At 40.2% G+C, this 24,296-nt stretch overlaps 1 protein-coding gene across 4 annotated transcripts in view; it reads left to right on the forward strand.

Annotated features, from left to right (window-relative positions):
• The window catches only part of LOC146706290 (metal transporter CNNM4-like), a 46,889-nt gene that overhangs the window by 3,221 nt on the left and 19,372 nt on the right, over positions 1 to 24,296 (forward strand). For 3 of the 4 annotated variants that reach the window (XR_014921483.1, XM_085464433.1, XM_085464431.1), the window contains exons 2-7: positions 8,330 to 8,473; positions 9,482 to 9,616; positions 9,897 to 10,066; positions 13,916 to 14,012; positions 21,741 to 21,830; positions 23,866 to 24,041. Coding sequence is in view for 3 of the 4 variants with exons in the window: in XM_085464433.1 (XP_085320559.1) it covers positions 8,330 to 8,473; positions 9,482 to 9,616; positions 9,897 to 10,066; positions 13,916 to 14,012; positions 21,741 to 21,830; positions 23,866 to 24,041 (812 nt within the window). In the remaining variant the exon portion in view is untranslated. The remainder of the gene's footprint in view (positions 1 to 8,329; positions 8,474 to 9,481; positions 9,617 to 9,896; positions 10,067 to 13,915; positions 14,013 to 21,740; positions 21,831 to 23,865; positions 24,042 to 24,296) is intronic. The other variant, XM_085464432.1, reaches the window with a different exon arrangement.

Here is a 24,296-nt window from a genome sequence, read left to right on the forward strand (position 1 = left end):
CACTAGAAATCTAATACACAGCTTATACTTTGTTTTCCAACATTTTAGTTCTTATGTCATATTCAGATATATATCAATACATTTTAATATAAGAAACAACAGTAAAAGGTCATGTTTCTGCTGTTATATTTTTATAACCGATAAATCTGTTCATTCTATATTTTTGCAGAGAACTGACACATCTCTATGCTATAAGAGTGCAGTTTCCTTGATTTCAATTATATCCACCCCTCATTTGTTCCAAGACACCATGATTGTTATGACAAAAATCTTCATTTAAGCCTTCGCAGTGGAACTTAATGACTCCCATGGGTGATGTCATGGTGGCTATCTCCATCTTTTCTGTTCATGAAGAATATGCCAAACTTTAGATGTTCTTAACATTTTATCCATTTTCAGTCATTTTTGGTTATTCTGGTAACATTCTGGCTGTCTGTCAGGGTTATATTGTTGATTGTCATTTATGCTTAGAAATATTTAACCATATATGCTTAGAGGTGTATAATCGATTGTGTAGTGATAGGATGTGTGATCCTTAGTAGTCTGCAAAGACTTTGTGTGCATTCCAGAGTGTTCTGGCATACACACTCACACCCTAGGGTCATGAGAGATCTCGTATCTTCTCTTACTGATATTCTGACCCCACAGTTGGCCATATTATTTTGCAAATTATTACATTAAAATGCTCCAGAAGGGATAGACAGTGCAAAGATAGTGTAGAGGACCAGTTCATTGACTCCAATCAGGTATAACTGATCCCGATCAGTTATACCTGATACCCAAATTAGCCACACCACTCCAGCATCCAAATGGATATATTGGTTTTTTTTTCTTTTTTAATGTCACCCACAGTACATTTGTTATGAAGGAGGAAAGGGTTCATAAAGGACAAAACCATTTTTATGCTAAATAGTAAAAATGCTTTTGATAATGTAAAGTTGGGTATCAACCTCAAGTTACTTCTAGAGGAACTGCAGTTTTTGTCACTTCACATTTACTTCATTTTTCACCCCAAAGTGAACATACTTGAGCTGTGCAAGTTTGCATATAAGCACAGCTCAGTGATAAAGATAAAGCAGAATCCGCACCATTTAAAACAATGTCAGCAAAAGTTAAAAATGAATTTGTGGCAGGGCTGTGATGTTAGATTGCATTGAATCTGCCTAGTAAAGTGGCTTTAAGTGAATGTAAAAGTAATTTTTAAAAAATGGGGAAAAATCAAGAATACAAATGTCACCATCAGAAGCATTTCAGCTTACCAGAAACGACAAACTAAAATATTTATAATTGTGTGCTGCAATGACTTAAACCTAAGTGGCCACAAGTTACTCCTTTAATTAAATCTGGCTGTGGATACCACTGATCATCTCTAGTCAGAGATCATCTCTAGCCTAATCACTCAAATCATCTGATTTGTGCTGTTTGATGGGACGAAAATCGGCACGTTCAGCCGTACAGGAGTAGTGCCAGAAATCCACTGATATACACACCTTGAAAGCTGAGCTTAATATCATAACAGCCTTGGCGCTGCAGCTGATTGTGATGGTCTTGCAACATATCAATGTGGTTTTTTTCCCCAGAGACATTAAAAACATTGCATTTCATTCTTTGACATTACATTTATAAGACTGTAGATATGAAAAGAACTACATTATGAAGCTCAGTCATTGTGGAACTGGCTGCATGCCTCATTTCCACCTGCTGCGAGATCGATCAACTTTAGACCAGACAACAAACTACGGAGGCTCCGGAAAAGTGCAATCAAACGATGAGTTTTATTATCACAGGAGAACAACCAACCATCAGCATACGGAATGGGTTGCTCTGACAAGAATACATTGGGTTCTGGTTTTATAGGATAAAATATCACACCTACGTCAATACAGTTCAAAAATACATGGTGACAGATGGGCAAAAGTTCAACCCGTGCAGACAAGGGTACATCACGTACACTTCTAATAACCATACACTGACATATTACTTCTCTTTTCTACATTACTTGCCTTTTAGGGTAATAACTTCAGGTCTCAGCATCTCTGAGAGCTAATAATGGACCCTCGTCCTTAATCACTAAGTAGAGTCCTTTGCAGCCAGTCTCAAACTGAAGCAGAAGACGCTTAGGCCTTCGCTCAGACCTGCTACTAGATTAATATGTGTATCGTAAGCGTGCATGCAATTAACCTGCTATGTTCTCATCTCCCCTCAGCATGTATCATCTGGACACTCTCACCAGTGAAGCTTAAAACCTTCTAGAATGGAACATCAACTCTAACCAAGCACATTTATGCATTGTGTATAAAATGAACTCAACCTGTAAAAATAGAAAGGTCAATGTGATGACAGACATATTCAATGCAATATAAACCCTGTAGGAAATATTACTGATAAATGATACTGTGAAACATGTTATTAATACATTCTTCATAAGGCAAATTATATGGTAGCAATAAAAGAATCTCTGAATCCCAACACACCCCAAATTGCAAAAGAATTAGTGTAATTTCAGCTGTCATTGCAAATAAGCATCACCTTCAGCTGTGGCTTTTTATAGCATCAAAGCCCAAGTCCTGCATGCATGATGCATAAGCCTAAATAAAGTGCCATTTGTCAAATTACCATGATAATAGCAAAACAGGAAATCAAGGTCTCCATAGTATTTTAGGCAATCTGATGTCAACAATTCAGTTTAAAAAATTGGATTTTTATATTTCAGCCCATTAATCTTCAACAACATGAGCACATTTTTGATGAGAGACACTTTTTGTTTAAGGTTAGAAACTGAACTTGTCTGCTAAAAATGTGCTGCAAGGAGATGGCGTTCAAACCTTCTGTGGGGGGTGGGACTGATGGTGGTAGTAGTGCTGTCTGATGTATGAGTCATGTTTTTGGCTGCTGGCTACCACATTGCTAGGACTGCACACTACAGTGCTAGCAGTCGTGGCTTTGTTTGGTCATGGTAGGCTGTCTTTATGATGGGTCATAAGAGACTAATTCTCACTTTAATAGTTTCATAGTTCCAGGTGAAATATTTTGAGTGGGAGGGAATAATTTATGGGAGCTTGAAGCAAATTAGTGAAGCATCTGTGGTTTTGTGAGTTACCCAGTGGTCTATTTTCCTACCTTTACAAGTGGGTACAAGTGGCAGGAATGAACTTGCTTTGAAGGGTGCCTAGGCTCAGCATTAGAGATCATCAGGAAGGGCTCAGAGTAGAGCTGCTGGTCCTCCACAGTGAAGGGAGTCAGTTGATGTTGTTCAGGCATCTGTCTAGGAAGCCTCCTAGGTAAGGTGTTCCAGGCATGTCCAAGTAGCAGAAGACCCTGTGACAGACCCAGGACATGCTGGATGCGAAAACCTCTGTCTCCCCAGGCGTGGAGGAGGGAAGTGGGCATCTCTGCTTAAACATGTCAGAAGAAAATTGAGGGATAATTTTTTTTTTTTTAATTTTAGAATCATTTCTTAACACAGAACATTTTTTAAAATGTTTTTAAAGCACATGTAGGAAGAAGAAAGCTGTTTGATAGAAATCTTGATGTCAAAGTCATTTTTTTTGCCTCATGGGGCAAATGTTTGAATCTGTTGGCTGAAGCTGCTCACTATTCGAACTACTGATGATATATTGATGCACTGAAAGCACTAAGCCTCAAACAGTGGCTGTTTGAGTACATGAAGAACTATAAATTATATAATATATTTATATGTATGCCGTGAATCATTCAGTCATATTCAGGCTCTTAACACCAGGGATAAACCAGTGTCATGTCTACACGTAATGGACAGCTTGGCAATTAATCAATTTTAAATTAAATTATTAGGCACCTTGTTGCTTGGGGCCTTTTGCAAAAGCACATACGGTAAGTTGTTTCCTTGTATTTACTGAAACTATAAAACTTGTGAAAGATAACAGTTTCACAGGCATGCAATAGTATTTTTGTACCATTAAGATCTCAAAAAGCTATTAGCCCAAAATCTGGCATATCTCAGCATGGCATGCAGAGTGTCCTGACAGAGGACCTGAGAGATACATCAGCCTATGGTGTCAAGGTTGCTGGTGAAAGAGTGGCTTTCAAGAAGCTATACTTAAGGATGGGAAATGGAGAGAAAAAGCTGAAGTATGCCATTACACTAGAAATGGATTGAAATTCAGTGGTAACAGGTTTATGGAGTGATGAATCCAAATTTGAAACTTTTGGTTCAAGTCACACAGAGGAAGTTAGAAAAGAAGTACCACAGTGAGTGTCCACAGACATCTAGAAAACATGATGGAGGTTCTTTCATGGGTTGGGGTTGCATTTCAACAAGTGGTATTGGGAATATGGTCAAAAGTACAGTCCCAATTAAAATAAATTAAAAATTTTGCATGGTGGTAGAGCTTCAACATGCAACAAAAAGAAATGGGAGTGAGACAAAAAAATTTTTGAGCATTTTACAGCTGATCAAAAGTTTAAGATCACATGCCTTTAAAAGGCCAAATCTGTGCAAAAATGTGGATTAATTGTCATTTTCTGTCAGGTAGTCACACTGACATTCTCATTGCAAAGGCAAAAAAAAATTTCCCTTTTTGAATGTGTTCGGTTGTTGAACTGCATAAGCAGTTTCTCTCACAGTGTGCCATCACTGCTGAGGTGGGACGCATTAAGACAGTCATTTGGAATTCCTTAAATGATCCGGAGGATTATGGAACAAGAAAGTCAAGTGGAAGACCCCCAAAAATTTCAGTGCTGGTGTCTTGACAGACAGCCACTGGACGATTCTCGACCCAAATTAAAGCCGTTACTGGTGCAGGCTGCAGCCCAATAACCATCAGATGGCATCTGAGACTGAAGGGCTTCAAAAACAAAAAACGTCTTCAAAGGCCTCGTCTCCTTGAACTCCCACAGAACCGACAGTTTGGACTTTGCAAGAGAGCAACAAACATGGGATATTGGAGGTTGAAGAAAGTTTTATTCTCTGACGATAAAATTTTTTACCTTGATGTTCCTGAATGTTACCCACCCCAGCCCGCCACCTCTCACCATGGGGAAATTCCAGACTGAGACAGAGTCCAGCCCCTCTCCAGGAGGCTGGTTCCAGAGCCCAGGCCATGCGTTAAGGTGAGCCCGACTATATCTACCTCTCAACCTTACACACTAGCTCAGGCTCCTTCCCCACCAGAGAGGTGACATTCCATGTCCCAATAGGTACCGACATGCAAAGCGGAATGCGGCGCGGGTGGTGGCTGAAGCAAAAACTCGGGTCTAGGAGGAGTCCGGAGAGGCCATGGAAAAAGACTTTCAGGCTGCCTCGAAGAGATTCTGGCAAACTGTCAGGCGACTCACTAGGGGAAAGGGGTGTTCTACCTGCACTGTGTATAGTGCGGGTAGAGTGCTGTTGACTTTGACTGAGAAAGTTGTTGGGCGGTGGAAGAAATACTTCGAGAACCTCCGCAATCCCACTGGCTCGTCTTCCGTTGCAGAAGCAAAGTCTGGGGATGAAGGGGATGACCCGCCAATCTCTGGGGGCGAGGTCACTGAGGCAGTTAAACAACTCCTTGGTGGCAGAGCCCCTGGGGTGGACGAGGTCTGCCCAGAGTTCCTGAAGGCTCTGGATGTTGTAGGGCTGTCTTGGTTGACACGTCTCTACAATGTTACGTGGAGATCAGGGGCAGTACCCCTGGACTGGCAGACCAGGGGTAGTGGTCCCCATCTTAAAGAAAGGGGACCGGAGGGTGTGTTCCAACTACAGGGGAATCACACTCCTCAGCCTCCCTGGGAAAGTCTAAGCCAGGGTGCTGGAGAGGAGAGTCCGTCCGTTAGTCGAACCTCGGAAACAGGAGGAACAGTGCGGTTTTCGTCCTGTTCGTGGAACACTGGATCAGCTCTTTATCCTCTTGAGGATGCTTGAGGGTGCATGGGAGTTTGCCCAACCAGTCTACATGTGTTTTGCGGACTTGGAAAAGGCATTTGACCGTGTCCCTTGGGGGTCCTGTGGGGGGTGCTCCAGGAGTATGAGGTGTCTGGCCCATTGCTACGGGCCATTCAGTCCTTATACAACAGTTGCAAGAGCTTGGTCCGCATAGACGGCAATAAGTTGACTCGTTCCTGGTGAGTGATGGGCTCTGCCAGGGCTGCCCTTTGTCACCCATTCTGTTCATAATTTTTATGAAATTATAATTTTTATGAACGGAATGTCTAAGTGTAGCCAAGTGGGAGAAGGCTTTCACTTGGGTGGTCTCAGGATTTCATCTCTGCTTTTTGCAGATGATGTGGCTCTGTTGGCTTCATCAGGTGATGGACAGCTTGCCTTGGAACGGTTCGCAGCTGAGTGTGAAGCAGTGGGAATGAGAAACAGCACCTCCAAATTTGAGGCCTTTGTCCTCAGCCGGAAAAGGGTGGAGTGCCCATTCCGGGTCAGGGACGAGTTCCTGCCCCAAGTGAGGGAGTTTAAGTATCTCGGGGTCTTGTTCACGAGTGATGGGAGAAGAGAGAGGGAGATCAACAGACCAATTGGTGCAGCGGCTGCAGTGATGCGCACACTGTACCTGTCCCATGTGGTGAAAAGAGAGCTGAGTGTAAAAGCGAAGCTCTCAATTTACCAGTCGATCTACGCCCCTACCCTCATCTATGGTCACGAGCTGTGGATAGTGACCGAAAGAACGAGATGGCGAATACAAGTAGCGGGAATAGGGTGGCTGGCGAGAAGTTCGTCCATTCGGGAGGGGCTCAGAGTAGAGCTGCTGCTCCTCCATTTCGAAAGGAGCCAGTTGAGGTGGTTTGGGCATCTAACAAGGATGCCTCCTGGGCGCCTCCTGGGTGAGGTTTTCCGGGCATGTCCCACCGGGAGGAGGCCCCAGGGCAGACCCAGGACACGCTGGAGAGATTATATCTCTTGGCTGGCCTGGGAACGCCTTGGTGTTCCCCCGGACAAGCTGGAGGAGGTGGCTGGGGAGAGGGAGGTCTGGGCTTCTCTGCTTGGGCTGCTGCCAACGCGACCCTGCCGCGGATAAGTGGAAGAAAATGGATGGATGGATGAATGGATGGTCCCGAATGTTTCCAACGTTATTGGCATGACTGGAGGTGTGGAGGTGTGGACCAAAACTTTTAATCAGCTGTATAGCAGCCTGCTTCAGTGTAAGAGTTGTTTTCAACAAATTGCATGCTCAAAAAATGTTTTTTCTCTCTCCCATTTCTCCTTGCTGCATATTGAGGCTCTACTTGGAACCTTGTTAAGATCCAAGCATGCATAATATGCTTTTTTCTTTTTGTTGTTGTCATTTTTCGTGTGGTCTTAATCTTTTGATTTGGGCTGTATCATTTTAATCTACCATGCAATACGAACTGGAAAGTGTATGATGGGCAACTGCTTTGGTTTTCAGTATGAAAATTATCCAAAAGATATTGTCAATGCAGTAAATGCATAACCTGGACATAAAAACACACAACACTTCAGTAAGTCACTGTGCCTGTTTCCTTGCAAAATATAAAGAAGTAATGGGTTGCTCAAGACCTTTTCAAAGCAGATCAGGTGAAAAAGGCTGGGAATGAAACACTGTTTAAAGGTTCACCACTGGAGTTGATGAAACCTATTGAAACAAAATAAATGTTTTCTTGCTGAAAATGGACGTTTCTGTTTCTTTTACTTCATACAAATCAGTGAGCACCATGGAGGCCAAAAGTAGATAGTGCTTCTGCTTCTGCTGGTGTTTGATGACCATGAACTGTGACAGGTTTCCATCCTGCTGACCTGATAATGTTTTTACTTAACTCTTACTGGCAGCCATTGCTCATCATGTTGTATCAGGTTTAGTTGTTTGCACACAGTGCTGCATGCAGTCGGTGCATGTGGGGAGTGTTGTGAGAACAATGCAGAGTCATGAGTGCAATAATGCTTTGTGTCCTCTTGTTATATACCTCTTTCTACTTAGCTTCGTTCTCCTCCTGCCTCTCTCTCTGTCTCACTTCTCTTTATCTCATTCTGGCAGTCCTTCCAACTCTTTTCTCTTCAAAGCTCTTAGCCTAGTCTGGGCTATATTAAGGCATGAGTCTGCCCTCTCATCAGTCAGGATAAATCCACTGACAGATCGAATAGCAGTGTGACTTTTGTAAAACAAAAAAGGATGTTTTCTTGTAGCAGGAGCTAAATCTGTCTAAAGGCTAGATGCTGAAGTTAAAGACGCAGCAGCTGCACTGAAACTCGCTAACTTCTTCTCCTCTGTCGTGTTTGATGCTGCCCCACTTTCATGTTAAATGATTTCTGGAAACATAGGGAATTTAAAATGATGAGAAAAATGATATGCATGTTCTACAGTGCTCTTGTTTCTCATAACCTTTAGGTGATCTGTGTCCTCACCAGGTAAATCTCATTTGGCCATCGTCCAGAAGGTGAACAATGAGGGGGAGGGAGATCCTTTCTATGAGGTGCTGGGATTAGTCACCTTAGAGGATGTTATCGAGGAGATCATCAAGTCAGAGATCCTGGATGAATCTGACCTCTACAGTGAGTCAGCTCTTGCTAATTGCTGACTGCAGCACTCACATAAATGTTATAACACATAAACACTCACTCACCGACAAAAGCACTGGTACAGTGATACAGCAGCACATGTACACAGGACCTGTACTTAGAGATGATTGCTGTGTTGTCCTACTCATAATATATATAATTGTATATAATTTAAATGTTAAATAAAATCCCCACAGCCTCCCATGTTAAAGTGTCCAACTTTATGATATTTATATTGTTAATGATCACATTAACATGACTAAGGTCTGAAAAGCTCAACCTTTAATAACTCACATGATGGAGTGTTTTTATGTCCCTAATAATTTGACTTGCTGTAAGTTGCAGACCACAAAAGTTGTTCCTTTAGTTTTAATGAGTATATTTTTAATATTTTATTATTCATTTGCCTGACACGTATTGCTTTGCGTTACACCTGTATAGCTTATGAATTCACCTTGGTAAACAAGCTGACTAGCATTACCTTATAACTTCTCAAAGTCAAAGTAAACTTTATTGTCATCTCTGCTATATACAGTACAGTACAGACGAGGCTCCAGTTCCATTCAGTGCAAAAGACAACAATAAATATAAGAAGAGAAATAAATATACGCTTAGGTACGTAAGGTAAAAGGATCAATAACAATTTAAAATTTACAATTTACAGGTTTAATGATTTAAAGTGACCAGTGTAGCAGCTTGTAAACATGAGATTCTTGAGGGTAGAATTGTCCATAGAGCAGCATCTGCATTACAAAGGCAGTGGTATGTGGAGTGCAATAGAGTCAGTTAGTTAACGGTTTGTGTGGGACACCGTAAAAAAACACTGAAATTGCCGGAGTGCTATCAGCTGGTGCCTGCTCGTGCTGCCTCCTCCTCTTTGACTTTCACCTTTCTAAGTTTAAACTTTTTTGAAATTTTAACAGAGCAAAACATGACTTTTCATTTAATTTCATTCATTTTTACTATTATTTAAACTCCTATTTCTTTTCTTTCTTGCCACAGCTGACAACAGGAACAGGAAGAAGGTGGATCCCAACAAAAGCAAACGCGACTTCTCAGCGTTCAAGCAAGAAGGGGACAGTAAGGTGAAGATCTCTCCTCAGCTCCTACTGGCAGCTCATCGTTTCCTGGCCACAGGTGATATTCACTAGGCAATAATCTTACATTTAGCCAGCACACATTTGTTTCAGTGCCACTGACTATTATCCTCTGCTGAATCACAGCCACTGTCTGTACATGCTATCTTTTAGTATGCAAATTAACAGGGCTTAAACTAATCAGCTGATTTTTATTTATTGACTGTAAAATGCTATAAAGTTATCTACTAAAAACCTCTCAGTCAATAATTAGTCCAAGGCCTGTATTTTCTGCTGTTTTAATTTGATCGTTTACAATGCCTTTTTTTCTCTCCCATTAGAGGTGAGCCTGTTCAGCCCATTCCAGATCACAGAGAAAGTCCTACTGAGGATCCTCAAACATCCGGATGTCATCCAGGAACTAAAGTTTAATGAAAATGATAAACGATCGCCACAGCACTTCCTCTATCAGAGAGGCAAACCTGTCGACTACTTTGTTCTCATTCTGCAGGTAAAAACACATTCATATAGTCTGTAGAAATGGTGACATCACCTATATGATTTGGTGGTAATCAGGAGTATGTCTGGGACTTTTGAAATACTGTTTCACTACCAGTTGGTGAGTAATTGGTGAGTGTTTGCAGACAAATTGTCATGTTCCATACAACCTATTGACAATCTCCTGAACACCAAACACCGTTTTTGATGCAGCACCATAAAATTCTTTATGACCAAGTACACTTTGGTCAAGTTCTCACAACTGGCTGTGGAATAGTCATTTTTTCCCCTAGGGCATAGGTGTCAAACTCTGGCCCGCGGGCCAAATTTGGCCCGCAGCCTAATTACATTTGGCCCGCGAAGCCATACCAAATTACTATTAGAGCTGGCCTACTGGTATTATACAGCTAGTATATATATTGTTTAGTATTAAGCTTTGCTTGTTCCATATTCAGTTTTTCAGCAAAACGTGTTTTAGTCCATAAGAAAAGATTCATTCTTATATCTGGAGGAATAAATATATTTCAATAAATATTAACATTAGCCCGCGACTTTGTTCCAGTTTTGAATTTTGGCCCACTGTGTATTTGAGTTTGACACCCCTGCCCTAGGGACTGGTGGTTCCCAGCTAGTCTCTATGAGATTTCTGCCCAAGTATGCTAATAAGTTAAAAACACTAAAGTTGCACACCACTCCAAACCTAGCTGACTAACCAAAGATAAAGTGACTGTCATTGCTAACAGAGTCTGATGGCTTTGAAGCTAGAGATAAAGCCTTGAGTTGCGCATTGGTGAAAATATTGCAAAAATATCATACACTTAGACTGATAAAGATCATTTAAGGGGTGACTACAATAACAGTATGTTTTGTGGTTTTACCACTGCTCATTCATCTTAACATCAGTCAGATAATAGGCAAAAATCTGACTCCATGTGACACTTTCACTCATTGCCTGCTTCATTTATATATCAAAAAATAAATGCACAAAGAAATGTAGAAATAAAAAATCAGAAACAATGCATGTGGAGAATGATACAGGCAGAGAAGTACAAAATCAAATGAATGAATACATAGTGTAAGTGTTCACTTCAATTCAATTGTATTCATTTAGCATCAAATCATAGTTATCTTAACGTGCTCATAGTCTCCTCAAACCACTGAAAATGTGAAAGTTTATACATTTGTAAACCAAATGTCAATTAAATTGACACTAAATAAAAAGTACTCTACATTGTATTTTTGGGATTCATGATTTATTCTTTTTTGAGTCTCTTATTGATTTATCGATTCATTTATCTATTTTCATTTTGGCATAGATTTCAAGGGTCATAATGTAGTCAGACTGGATGACGTAGATTGACCTGCTTAATCTGGTGACCAACAGGTTTATCTCTGGTTGTTAGAGTGGTTGGTGGGTGTGTGTGTGTGTAGGGGTGATTTGCACACATGCAGGCTCTAAACACCTTTCGAGTCTGTACCTGACTTAAGGTACTTACAGTGTACAACAAAAGTGTGCATGCCCTTAGGAGGGTATTTGGAGAATTGAGTACGAATTCTCTATTTAGTGTTTCAAAGCAAGATGCAGATGAATACACATACGATGGCTGTGTCTGCTGTGCTGAGGCGAAACTGTTGTTAGTTTCTGTAGGCTTTGTTGTCAACACCTGAGGTGTGGATAGAGGGACTCTACATGCTCAGTGTGCAACCTGAGCAGAACTGCTCCCATTCCATCACTTGGCTGTGTGTGTGTGTGTGTGTGTGTGTGTGTGTGTGTGTGTGTGTGTGTGTGTGTGTGTGTGTGTGTGTGTGTGTGTGTGTGTGTGTGTGCGCACACGTGTCTGTCTTGGTGAGGACCAGTTTGATCCTTATACCTTGGAAAATGTAGATTTTAGCTTGTCTTTATTGACAGACCTCGTGGCGCTGCATTGAGTTTTAGGTTGGAATCAGATCAGTGCAGCATTTATGTTAAAGGTTAAATTAAGGCAGTGTATTATCGGGAGTCCTGAGAGCAAGGAAAGCACAAACGTCTATGTGTTGATTTGTTTGAGGTAAAGAGACACTGAACCCTACACTGGAGTGCCTGCGGCAGGATGTAATATTTATAGGAGGCTAAGGTGTTTCTCTTACATGCCATAAGACCCGACTCGTGGATTTTTCACTGCAGAGGCTCCAGGTCACACATGTATCACATAGACAGTCTGGTTCCTGCAGGTCCTGGAAAGCCTGAAAACCTTTTGAGGTTTTGATTTACTGCCCTGGAGGACAATCCTGGAAATAAGGGAAATAGTAGAATGTCCTGCAAAACAGGGTGTGAGGAAAGATGTTCAGCAACATGATTAAGGTAATATAGCTGGCTGAGAGTATTACTGGAAATGTGATACATTCAAAAGTGCAAAAACATTTGGGCTTTTGCATTACTAATCATGCCAGTTTGGTAAAGGCAACATGGATCATTAAACAACAACCCAAAACAACAACTAATGAAATGCTATGGAAGTAACTCTATTTTACGCCCTTTTAAATTCAGTAAAAGGACTAGATGTTGTACTCCCTGATAATGCATAGCTTTAAATGGCGAGAATCTTGAGGGATGACTGTTATGAGGAAAGGCAGCCCAGAAACGTTACCAGCAGCACACATCGTTGTGTGCCTCAACTTTTGGTCTTTTACCAAGCTAATCTGCCATTGTTTGGGGGGGGGGGGGGATTAGAGATCTGATCTAGGTTATCATATTAAGATTTGGGACACATCATCAGTAATGGACAATCCAAGGAGGTCCTGCCAGGGTTGGTCAGGCCCTGCAGTGTGTCACTGGTTTATGTTAAGTTGTTATTTCTCCTATTCTTTCTTCTGTTTATTTTTGTACAGTTTATTTTCTCCTATCTATTCACTGCAACTGAGAAATAATACTTACCTCTTTAGCATTTATGGAGCTTCACTTCTTCAAAGGGATAGAAAAGGTACAAGATAGGAGAGAGCAGAGAGGAGAGCCGGAAGGGGGGCATCCGATCTGGCTTCCCACAGCTGCCCGCTGGATTGGGCTGTACGCTCTACCTCCCCACCGCCTCCCAGAAAAGGGAAGAAGAGCAGAGGGGAGAAGAGCATAATATTTTCTTTTCTCTCGCGGTTAGCTGACTGCTGTAGCTGCCCAAGTGATGTCAGCCCTTTTTAACCATATCCAGTGACTGGTCCTCTCAGCAGTGTTAGCTAGTTCTCTTATAGCCTGCCGTTGCGCCTGTCCTCTGATCCCAATCTCTCTAAGCAGTTTTGCTGTTGTACTGGCAACAAAGTCCGTGCACTCCACTTCCACCGGGCGCACCTTGATCTTCCAGCCTCTGTCCTCTGCCTCAGCTGCCAAGTTGGCATACCACAGCTTCTTATGCTGAAATGCTTCCTCTAAAAAAACATTTTGGATCTTTCAGACTTTATATATTCATAAAAACAAATTGACCATTTCTCATAAACAGTAGACCAAGCCTAGCGTTGCTGACATATTGAGTCAGGATGTAGTGGTTTTAGATCTTAATGTGGTCTGCATGGTAGAAGTGGAGGCTGTGTGGTTACAGAAGCCAGTAAACAGGCTGATGCTAAAGTTGTGCACAAAATTTTCTGCAGGAGTCAGATGTGGTTTTCAAGGAGATGTCTCTGTTATTGTCTGATGGAAAATCTCTTTTGGTCATTAAATGATAGACATATAGAAGACCTTTCCACAAAGATAGTTTTAGCTTAGCAGCCTGGTCCCCATCTAAGCCTTGTGTTACTGAAAATGTTTGGAACGGTCACTTCTTCATCAAAGATTTCCCTAGTTTGTGTTTGTCTCTGTGTTTGTGTATTTACGTTTGCATTCGTATTTGTATTACAGGGACGGGTGGAGGTTGAAGCCGGAAATGAGAACATGAAGTTTGAAACTGGCCCGTTCTCCTACTATGGAGTCATGGCTCTAAGCACACCAACAATGGGTGAGACACACGTATACCAACACATGTGCATTTACATTTGTACCATTTACTGACCCAAATACAAAATTGAAGCTGTGTTCTTCCTATCCCAGACAAACTTGTCAGTTCAGATAAAACTGAAGTCTCCGTGATAGTCACTGGGTTAGAGTGTTATAAGCTGTTTCTGCCCCTGTTCTTTGTGCCAACTTGGAGGTCTTGATATTCGTGTGTTTCAAATATGAGCATAAATGGCTTTGAACTTGTGCAGCACTTCAGTTTCATGGTCTGTAATGGAACAACCTAAGAATAAATTGGGAATTGATAAGAATTTAGCTATTCTGATTCCATCATCCATATCACTTATGTGTTGGCAGTATAATGCAAGTGTTTCTGTTCTTTACACTTTACCATTGCACTCTTGTAAAAATAAAAGTAATCTCCATATCCACACAGTAGACTGGGCCATTAATTTCCTTCTCCAGCACACAAACTGAAACCAACTGACAGACTAAATATTCCAAGGAATTGAATTTCTGGGTTCTCAATTTCCATCATGGAAGGACCGGCCCCTGCATGTTATGCATCACCGGCAGATGGAAGAAGTGGCTGACATCCAGAAATCCTACCAGGGGCTGGACTGAAAGACAGCACAGGAACAAGCTCTAAGTATAAAATCCATAGAGGCTGGAGTCTACCACACCAGGCAAGACCCCAGTTGCAGGCTGTGTAAAGATGCCCCTGAGACACTCCAGCACATCACAGCAGGATGCAAGGATGTTGGCAGGCAGGGCATACGTGGAACGCCATAAACAAGGCGCCGGCATAGTGTACAGGAACATCTGTGTTGAGTATGGCCAGGAAGTCCTGAGGTCAAAAGGGTGGTCGACAATGAGCCATGCTAAGATCCTTTGGGGCTTCCAGATACAGATGGAAAAAATGGGGGTGGCTAATCAACCAGACATAATAGTGGTGGACAAGCAGAGGAAAACGGCTGTAGTGATACCGAATGACAGCTACATCAAGAAGAAGGAACACGAGAAGTTTGAGAAATACCAAGGCTCAGAGAAGAGCTCGAGAAGATGTGGTAGATGAAGGTAACAGTGGTCCCAGTGTTAATCGGAGCGTGTTATATAGCGCTCACTCCGATGGATGAGCAATTTGGGGTTAGTATCTTGCCCAAGGATATTTGGCATGTAGACTAGGGGAAGCCAGGAATCAAACCACCAACCTTCCGATCAGTGGATGACCTGCTCTACCACCTGAGCTACAGCCACCCCTATATATACCAACTCTTCATGTGAATCAAAAGGAATGCACATTGCAAGAACTAAACACATTTTCTTGGCTCAAAGTTTCTGGGTGATAACTATGCACATAAGAATAATTAGTCACATGTAATTATGTCTGGTACCTTATTTGATAGAGATCTTTATGTTTTCCTGGAGGCTTATGGAAGCTGAAAGTTTAGAATCCCAATTCCCCGATTCCAAAAGAACTTCGATGCTGCTTGAAATATTAAAAAAATAATATTTCCGAAACTCATAAATCTATATTTATGTGTTCGCAAAGATTATGACATGTGGGGAAAAAAGGCAAATGTAAACATGATCCAGATCCTGATTCAAAGCTCATTTAGAATGGATTTAAGCAAAACCAAAAACTGTTTTGCGGTCAATGAATCAAAATGAGAAATTCTTTTGGAAAACATGGATGCAGCATTATTTTGAATTTTGTGCTTCATATGCAGGTAAAACTTTGATTAAATTTGAGTAAAGTTACGCAAGGCTATGTAAAAAATTTCTGAGTTCATGTAAAACTTATTGTCAGATAATGTAAAAGTATAGCAATTAAGGCAAATCTTATTTGGAACTGGCACACAAATCTTTTGAGGAAGTTACGTTACCTTGTTGAAAGGTAATGTTTGCAAGGTAACTCTAAAATGTTGTAGAGTTATGTTAAATTTACCATGAAGTTGTGCAAATACATTCCCATGTACAGATCTCTCACTTGGTTTTGGCTCTCACTTCACTATCTCATTACCTTCTTTTATAACTCATAGTAATGTTTTGTGTAGCTTCATCTGTGTAGATTAATTAATTTCAAACTTTCATATAGTGACTTATTTCATATAGTAACCTATATGGGATTTATCAGAGATGTTCCTATCACATTTATCAGCTGTACATTCTTACTGTTCACCTGTTGTGTCACAGGTAATATGGCCTGCAGTTCTCCAGCTGTAGACTCATCTGTGTGCTTCCATAGTGTTGTCTGTTTGCTACAAAGATTTAAATGCATGATGATATTGCTTGGGTTTGAAGCATATCTATCTGACAGATTCCAGTTTGTGTATGTAAATGGGGAGTCTTCTTCAGCAGGGTTTTGTGCTGGGACCAATACTTTTTACATTATACATGCATTCCTTAGACAATACTATTAGGAAACACTGCATAGGTTTTCATTGTTATGCAAATGATACCCAGCTTTATTTATCCATGAAGCCATATGATACAAATCAGCCTGTAAAACTACAGTCACGTCTTAAAGATATAAAAGCCTGGATTGATCTGTTTTTTTGTTTTTTTTTTACTTTTACATTTCAATAAAACGGAGGTTATTGTACTCAGTCCTAGGAATCTTAGAAACACAATGTCTCACTAAATACTTGAGATGACATTACCGTGGCCCATCACTGTGTCAGAAATATGCTGAAAAGCTAGCTTACATTTATTACATCTAGGCTGGACTGTTGTAATTCAGTATTTTCAGGTTGCTTGAAAAACTCCCTTAAAAGCCCCTCAGTTGATCCAGAATGCTGCAGCGAGGGTACTGACAGGGACTACAAAGAGAGAGAATATTTCTCCTACATTAGTGCTCTTCACTGACTCCTTGTTAAAATCAGAATTGAATTTAAAATAATCTTTAGATTCAAAATCTTGAATAATCAGGCCCTGTCATATCTTAAGGACCTCATAATACTTCAGATATATCATATCATATATCATCCTATGAAAGCACTTTGCTCTCAGACCGCTGGCTACTTGTGGTTCCTAGAGCTTTTAAAAGTAGGTAGAGCTTTTAGCTGTAAGGACCCATTTCCACGGAACCATTTCACAATTTGGATTCAGAAGACAGATACCATTAATATTAAACTTAAAACTTTAATTTTAGATAAAGCATATAGTTAGGGTGGGTCATATGACAACAGGCTGAGGCTGCAGTGGGTGCCCATAATACATTTTTATCACTTTTTACTATCTGTGTTTTTATACACCGCTTCTGTATTTATTAATTAGCAGTTAATTGAATTAAACTCTTGCGCTCTCTCTCTCTCTCTCTCTCTCTCTCTCTCTCACTGTACTTTGCCCTCACCCACAACCTGTTCCGATGAATTGCTGCTCCTTTTCCTTCCAAGTGCTTGCTCATAGGGGGGCTGTGTGATTGTAAGCCTTACTTTGAGGCAACAGTTGTTGTGAATTGGGGCTATTTGAATGGAATTGAATTGAATCTCATGTTCCATCCATCCTATAAATTGCGTCTCCTATTGTATCTGGAACCTACGTAGCTTGAATTGGATCTGTAGGAAATTGTCATTTCTGTCATGAGTGTGTCTGTACCCCTGTTAACAAAGGGTTGACAGGAGACCAACATGTTAGACAAGCTGCCCCTGACTCTGCTTGGAGATCAGTTACAATCTGCATGTTATTATTCAAATACAAAAATATGGAAACAGAAGTAGCATTTGCAAGTAAATTAATCAGTTACTCAGTGACTTGTAATCTTAACACATGAGTTTTCTCACACCAAACATATTGGTTAACTTGTGATGTAGAGGAGTTAGAATGTAGTCTATAGAAGCTTTTAATAACTCTTTCAGCATAATATCTGTTTCTTTCTGTAAAACTCACTGCACTCCATCCTGTGCTAAAGTTGCAAGTTGACGCAAAAGAATTATGTAGTAATACAAGTGTTATTGTAGTAGTTATGCATGTATTGCATGATAATGTCAACGTAGTCCTCAAAAGAATTCTAGAAAACTGTTCTAGCTTTACATTTTTTCAGAACTTGTTGAAAATGTCTAAGAAATGAGAAATGGCCAAAATGAAGGCTCTAAAAAAACCAAAAGAAAAACCAGTAGTCTGGTGGTATTTTCTGTGGCCAGTTTACAGATTAGCTGATTGTTTCTCCTGAGTTGAACCTCCCAGGCTGTTGAGAGGATTTCTGTTATAGAAGGTTAAAAGGTTAATCCAGCAGTTTAGCACTGCACTTGCCCTGCAGTGACATATTCTGTCCATAAGTGTGTGTCCCTATCCACACCTGCTCTTTTATATGCTTTTTGTTGTAAAGTCATGTTACTGCAGCCTAATTAGAGAAAAAAGCACCTTAAGGTTCGCCTTTTTGAGAAGTTTACCTGAACTTGTGTGGATGAAAGAGAGTCCTTAACACTGAAGCCTGTTTTTCATTGTATAAAGGAAGCATCAAATACATTAACACTTAGACCCGAGCTTTAGTCCAATTAAATGGCGTCCCTTCAGTGCTGTATTACAAGTTTTATGAACTAGGTCATGGGTTCACCATCATTGCTATAAAAACAAGGTATTTTTGATCAGTGTATCACAGGGACAACTAACAAATCATTTAATCTCACTTTTATACCTATGGCCAATTTAATATTCCCGCTTAAGATAATCTATGCATGTCTTTGGATGGTAAATGAAGGTTGGAGTGCCTGGAGAGAGCACACTGAAATAATTTCCCCTGTATTTTTGTAGGGTCTCTACCTTGGAATAAGCATCTTGAGGCTACTACTGTTGTAATTCGGTGGTGTATAAATACAGTTGAATTGAAACAATTCAACAATTGAAAGCACGGAGAGAACATGCAAACTTGACGAGTTGACGAGTGAATTTGAACACAGAACCTTCTTGCTCTGAGGCAATAGTGCTAATGACTGTGGTTAGCACTGAAAACAGGTTGACTCAATGACTGCAAGATGCTCAGGTCCTATGGTTGCAAAACAAGTCCAAATCATCACTCCTCCACCATACTTGACAGTTGGTATGAGGTATTCGTGCTGGCATGGTGTGTTTGGTTTTGTCCAAACAGTTCACTGTGCACTATGATCAAACATTCCTACTTTGGTCTCATCTGTCTCAAGAATATTGTTCCACGAGTTTTGTGGTTTCTTTAAGTGCAGCTTTGAAAAATTGAAGCCATGTTCTTACTCTACTTACCCTCTTAATTCCTGTGGAAGCAAGTAAGGATGTACTTGGTTTTTCACAGGGCTCCACAGAGTCATGTGAACCAAATAGACCAAGTAGATCATAAGAACAAAGTACTTTTTCACATGACTGTAGGTGACAAAAATAAGGAAGCAAGGGATGTTGCCCTATGGAAAGACACCTACAGACTCAAGCTAAGTTTGCAAGCTGACATTAACATGTATTTCAAAGTTTGCAGTGGTACATAAGCTTTTATTAAACTTTGAAAAAAATCTGCATAAGGAAAATGAGAATGAAAGATTTGTATTTGGAAAAAAAGATTCAACTTGTCCTCCTTTCTGTAGTTTTCCATGCACACTTGAAATATGCCAGCAGAAAATATATCTCATATATCTTACACTTATTATAGTTAATATAATCTATAGAACTGCAGAAGCTACAGACACTGAAGACTGGATCAGTGCCAGCACCTTTTTTTTAGATCAGCAAGTCACAACAGTTTCCTATATAATGGCTATTAAATGTGACAGCTACTGTTTGTCCGACAGAGATGGAAACGGGGAGATGTATTAGCACACTTGAGTTGAAACAAAAGATCCATTTACAGTATGAGTCAGTGCCACCTTACATCCTGATAATATGTCCTGGAAATTTGCCTTGGGGCTCCCACAGAGAGAACAGCTTACCTCCTCATTGTACCACTGTGTGATATTCCAGTGGCATGGGAGGGTGTCATAGGTTTCCCTTAAAAGGAAAGTAAGTCTGGATTGTGGCATCCTCCAGATGTTAATAGCGGCATCCCATCTTGTCCAGGGTCCTTGGTGCCATGGAGGCAATGAGAACCCAATGACATCAAATCGATAAGTGAATCGGAATCACTAAAGTCTTATCAATTCCCATCGTTTGATCTTGTCCCACAGCTCCTTCAAGTGGCTTTCTCATCTGGTGCAGCTTTCCCCCAGTTCTGACAGAGCTGCCGGGTGTCTTTGATAACGTTTTTCTCTCTCTCTCTCTCTCTCTCTCCCCCTCTGTCCTTGGGGCTGTGGGCTCCATTCAACTAACCTCACCAAACCTCTCTCTGCATACCTTGAAGATGAACTTCCCAACCCTGTCATAATCTGTAATAAATTAGAAACATGGACGTGAAGGTCTTAAAGTGGATATCCTGCAAAGTACTGTTAAAAGTTTGTTGTCAGTGAGAACATATATCCCTAATATGGTCATCTGTAGCTGTGAGCACAGAACCTGCTTTTCAAAGCTTAAGTTTTGTAAGGGGCAGCCAATCAAAAGAAAGTTGGCTGAAAGCTTGAAAAGCTTGTGTCAAATAAAGGATGAACTGATGGGCTCCATCAAGGCCCAGTATGAATACAAATTTATCTTAGACTTATTTTGAGTTGTGAATCATGCAAAGCTACTCTTGTGCAATCCAAGAAAAATAATGTTTTAAAAAATGTTGGTCAGTGCAGTCATGTTTTTTGAAAGACTTTTTTTTTAATTTAATGAATTTCTGTTCAGACAGTCCTTGACTGTCTATAGCAGGTTACACTGTGAACATTTCATCTTTGTGCCACTAGTCACAAAATTCCAGACATTTACATTAAAGATTGAATCAGGTCACAAATATCTAACACTGTCAGTGACTTGTGTCATGGTAATAAGATGTCAAACACTTAAAGGGAGCTGTGATATAGCTACTGTCCCTTCTTCTCTTGTTTCTCTTCCCTGTTGGCCTGTTTCTGTTGCTCTGTCACCACTTGATAAACTGCTGCTTTATGTGCACGTTATCCACCTCAGTGTGTGGGATGTAAATGTCAAACACTTGACCATTTCTAATCCTGAAAACAGAGTAACTTTTATTCCAGTGATGCATTCAGATATCATGTAATCTAGACAGAGAGAGAATTATAAACTTGAACATTCCATTTATGTAGAAATTGTGGTGGGGTTGTTTTTCTGTAGGACATTATCTAATGCTTTGTCTGTTGTTTGTTGAATTTTACAATTCTCCCTTTTTAAGGGCTTTGAGTGTGTGAGAACTCGGATGTTGTGGTGTGTTGCTGAATAAGTTGGAAGTTGAAAAATTCTGAGTCTGAATTTTTTTGTGGAACGCCCCCTCAACTCTGAGGGGGCGTTCCACAAACCCAAAATTAGTAATCCAAGATGGCAGCACTGAACATAAACAGTAGTCAAATTGTAAACTATTAACTGTCCATTTTCCCCATTTGGGCACAAACCAACAAAATGAGCATCATGTTACATTTAATAGGACTTTAAACTAGCAATTGAGAGAATAAAGCCATTTAGAAAGTGTTGAATTATAGGTCAAGGGAGTAGGAAGAAGAATGAAGAAGACATTCAGAGAATCTCCTACGTTATCCTCAGAGTTCAATGGAACAAACTTCCAAGCTCTATGGTAATAAAAAATGAGTACGTAGAGTGATCCAGTCTAACTAAATCAGGAGAAAAATCATAAATAAATAAATAAACCCGCTCATGTCTCTCTCTGCCCCCTTTCTTTCTCTCTCAGCTGTCACCCCTCCTCTTTCCCCGTCAGTGGCCTCCCCCCCTCCACGACGCCTCTCTCTTAAGAGATTTTCTCTGTTCTCTCGTTTCCCAGGTAAATACTTGCATGGACCTGTGGAGGCAGAGCCCCGGGGGCCTGTATTTAATCAGATTTTCTCACCATCACCCCGCCCCCTTTCTTTTCTTGCATCATGTTCAGAGTCCTGATCCAACAAGTCAATGTTTTAGAACACATGTTTTGTAGGAAGTAAAGGTGTTTTGCTTTTTTTTTTTTTCATGCTGTCCCTTTTTTCTGGGTTTTTACTATTTCTACCAACAATGATTATATTTCTAAAAGGGTTATAAGGTGTAAGGTTTTTACACTGCTCAACCAAACTCATGCTTTCAAATATTTCAAACTTCTCCAAAGTTTGTGTCTTAAAGCAAGAGCTGGAAGTAAGAAAATCCCAAAAAGGAGTTGGTTAGAAAATTTTAAATCATAAATGAACCTTGGAAAGATTCAAAGGTTACAAAAAGCATGGTAAATTAAACATTTTTGACCTCTGATTTTTTTATTTAGCAGAAGAAGTTAAATGAAAACTGTTTGCTTTCAGCTTTGAAAACTCACAATAGGTATTTGTGATCATTTTCAGACATCTTATAAAGTAAGCTGATAATATAATGTCCTAAAATGTTGACAAACAGCAGCTTATCATGTCTTCTAATTGCTTGTGTTGTCTGATATACAGAGCGAGGATATTTAAAAAAAAAAAACATTTAATGGTCTCACAGGAACACTGCAAAATGCGACTGAAAGCTATGATCAGCTTGTAAATGGACCTTTAGTTAATATTTGGTTTTATTGTCCATATTCATTGATAGATAATTGATTATTCTGTAGTAAAATCAGTAGCTGGGTGCTGCTGTATATTTTGAACATGCTGAAGCGCTCACTGCTGATGCTGCATGTGGTCTGTTTGTGTCTTCTTCTGAAGGCAGGTGTGACAGTTAAATGAGCAACTTGTTGGATGGGATTCTTGATGCTGTGACCTCTAATTTCTAACCCTGTCAAAACTAACACCTCCTGCTAACCACTGATCTATGTTCAGATGGTTTTCCATCACTCTTGTGATATTTACCAACAGCTACACTAATCTGACTGCAGAACTCTGGTTAACAAAATAGTTTTGACACTTTGAAGAATGTGCTTATTTGTCTTTCTGAGGGCTGAATGAAATGTGCAAATCTCCTGTGATTTTGCCCATTTCCTCTACAACAGAAATGGGAATAGTATGTATTGTAATGGGAAAGCTTAAGAGCTTTGAACTGGATATCATTAATTTAATGGAAAAGCTCACCTCTCATCCCAGAGACTTTAGCTCTTCTTAATTGAAGAAGCTTCTCAAGCTAATCACACATGCAGTTTTTGCTAAATCCCACTGCAGGTGGTATCTGCCATCTTATGAAAGTGGGAGTTAATTTCTAAGTCTGAATTTCAGTGCCTCTTAGCTGTAATGTTCACATTGCATGAAAGCTTTTGTTCATAATCATCTGTATTTGTGGGTGGAACTTTGTAGAGTCTTTTTTAAGTGGCAGATTCTGTGATTTTTCTACAGAGGTAGGCTAGCTGTTCAACCCTGTTCCTAGTCTTAATTATAAACTAAGCTAAGCTAATTTTTATTACCTAACTCTAAAAGAAAGAAAATCAGCATTTTTTTTTTTTACAGTATCTCCTCACTTACTAAACTTGCTCATCCAATTATGATAGGCCGTCCTCTACCCTAAATCATCTGTAAAACCAATGACAGAAATCTGTTCTCAGAGCTCAGCTGTAAAATGCTCAAATGATGCTCTTTGCATCATCACACAGCATGTTTGGCGCATTCTTTGCGTGACAAACAGTCTCCCCACATTCATGCAGTCATAGCACAAGTATGACATTTATATGTTTTGTGTGTGTTTGTGTGATCTGTTGCACTGTGTACTCATTACACCAGCCCTCACCACCTCATTCACCCAGCTGCCTTCACTTTTTCCTTGCTCATAATTATTTTTGTTTCCATTTTTCATTCATGTCAGCTTTGTTAATTACTTTTCTTTTAGAGACCCCTTGTCGTTTTTTGCTCACTGTTTTCTCTGTTAATCCTTAGAGTTCCGTTCTCCGTCACATGGGGGCAACCTCAACCGCTCGGCATCTCTGAGCTGCACCGAACGGGCTCCAGAGAGTGGCTCCGTCTGTGGAAGCAACACTCAGATCCCAGGCACACCCTTCCAGTACATACCAGATTTCTGTGTTCGAGCGCTTTCAGATCTTCAGTTTGTCAAGGTAACTCCCTGTTTGACTGACAAACATTTTTATATAAGCTGATTTTTAACTTACTATACTTCTGTATAACACAGACACCCATAGGAAATGAATTATTTATAATGGTTCTATTTCAAGTATAAGAAAAAAATATTTAAAAATTGCTTCCCACAATGCAAAATCTAAACATTTCTTCTAAAAGCTACATATTGAACAGTATTTAAATAACGCTGAGCAGATGGAAGAAATAAGATTTTGTGGCATTTAAATCAGGCA

The sequence above is a fragment of the Copadichromis virginalis genome, linkage group LG7, assembly GCF_057382275.1.
Source record: "Copadichromis virginalis isolate Kocher_CV1m ecotype Utaka linkage group LG7, C_Virginalis_male_GT1.1, whole genome shotgun sequence".
Lineage (NCBI taxonomy): Eukaryota > Metazoa > Chordata > Actinopteri > Cichliformes > Cichlidae > Copadichromis > Copadichromis virginalis.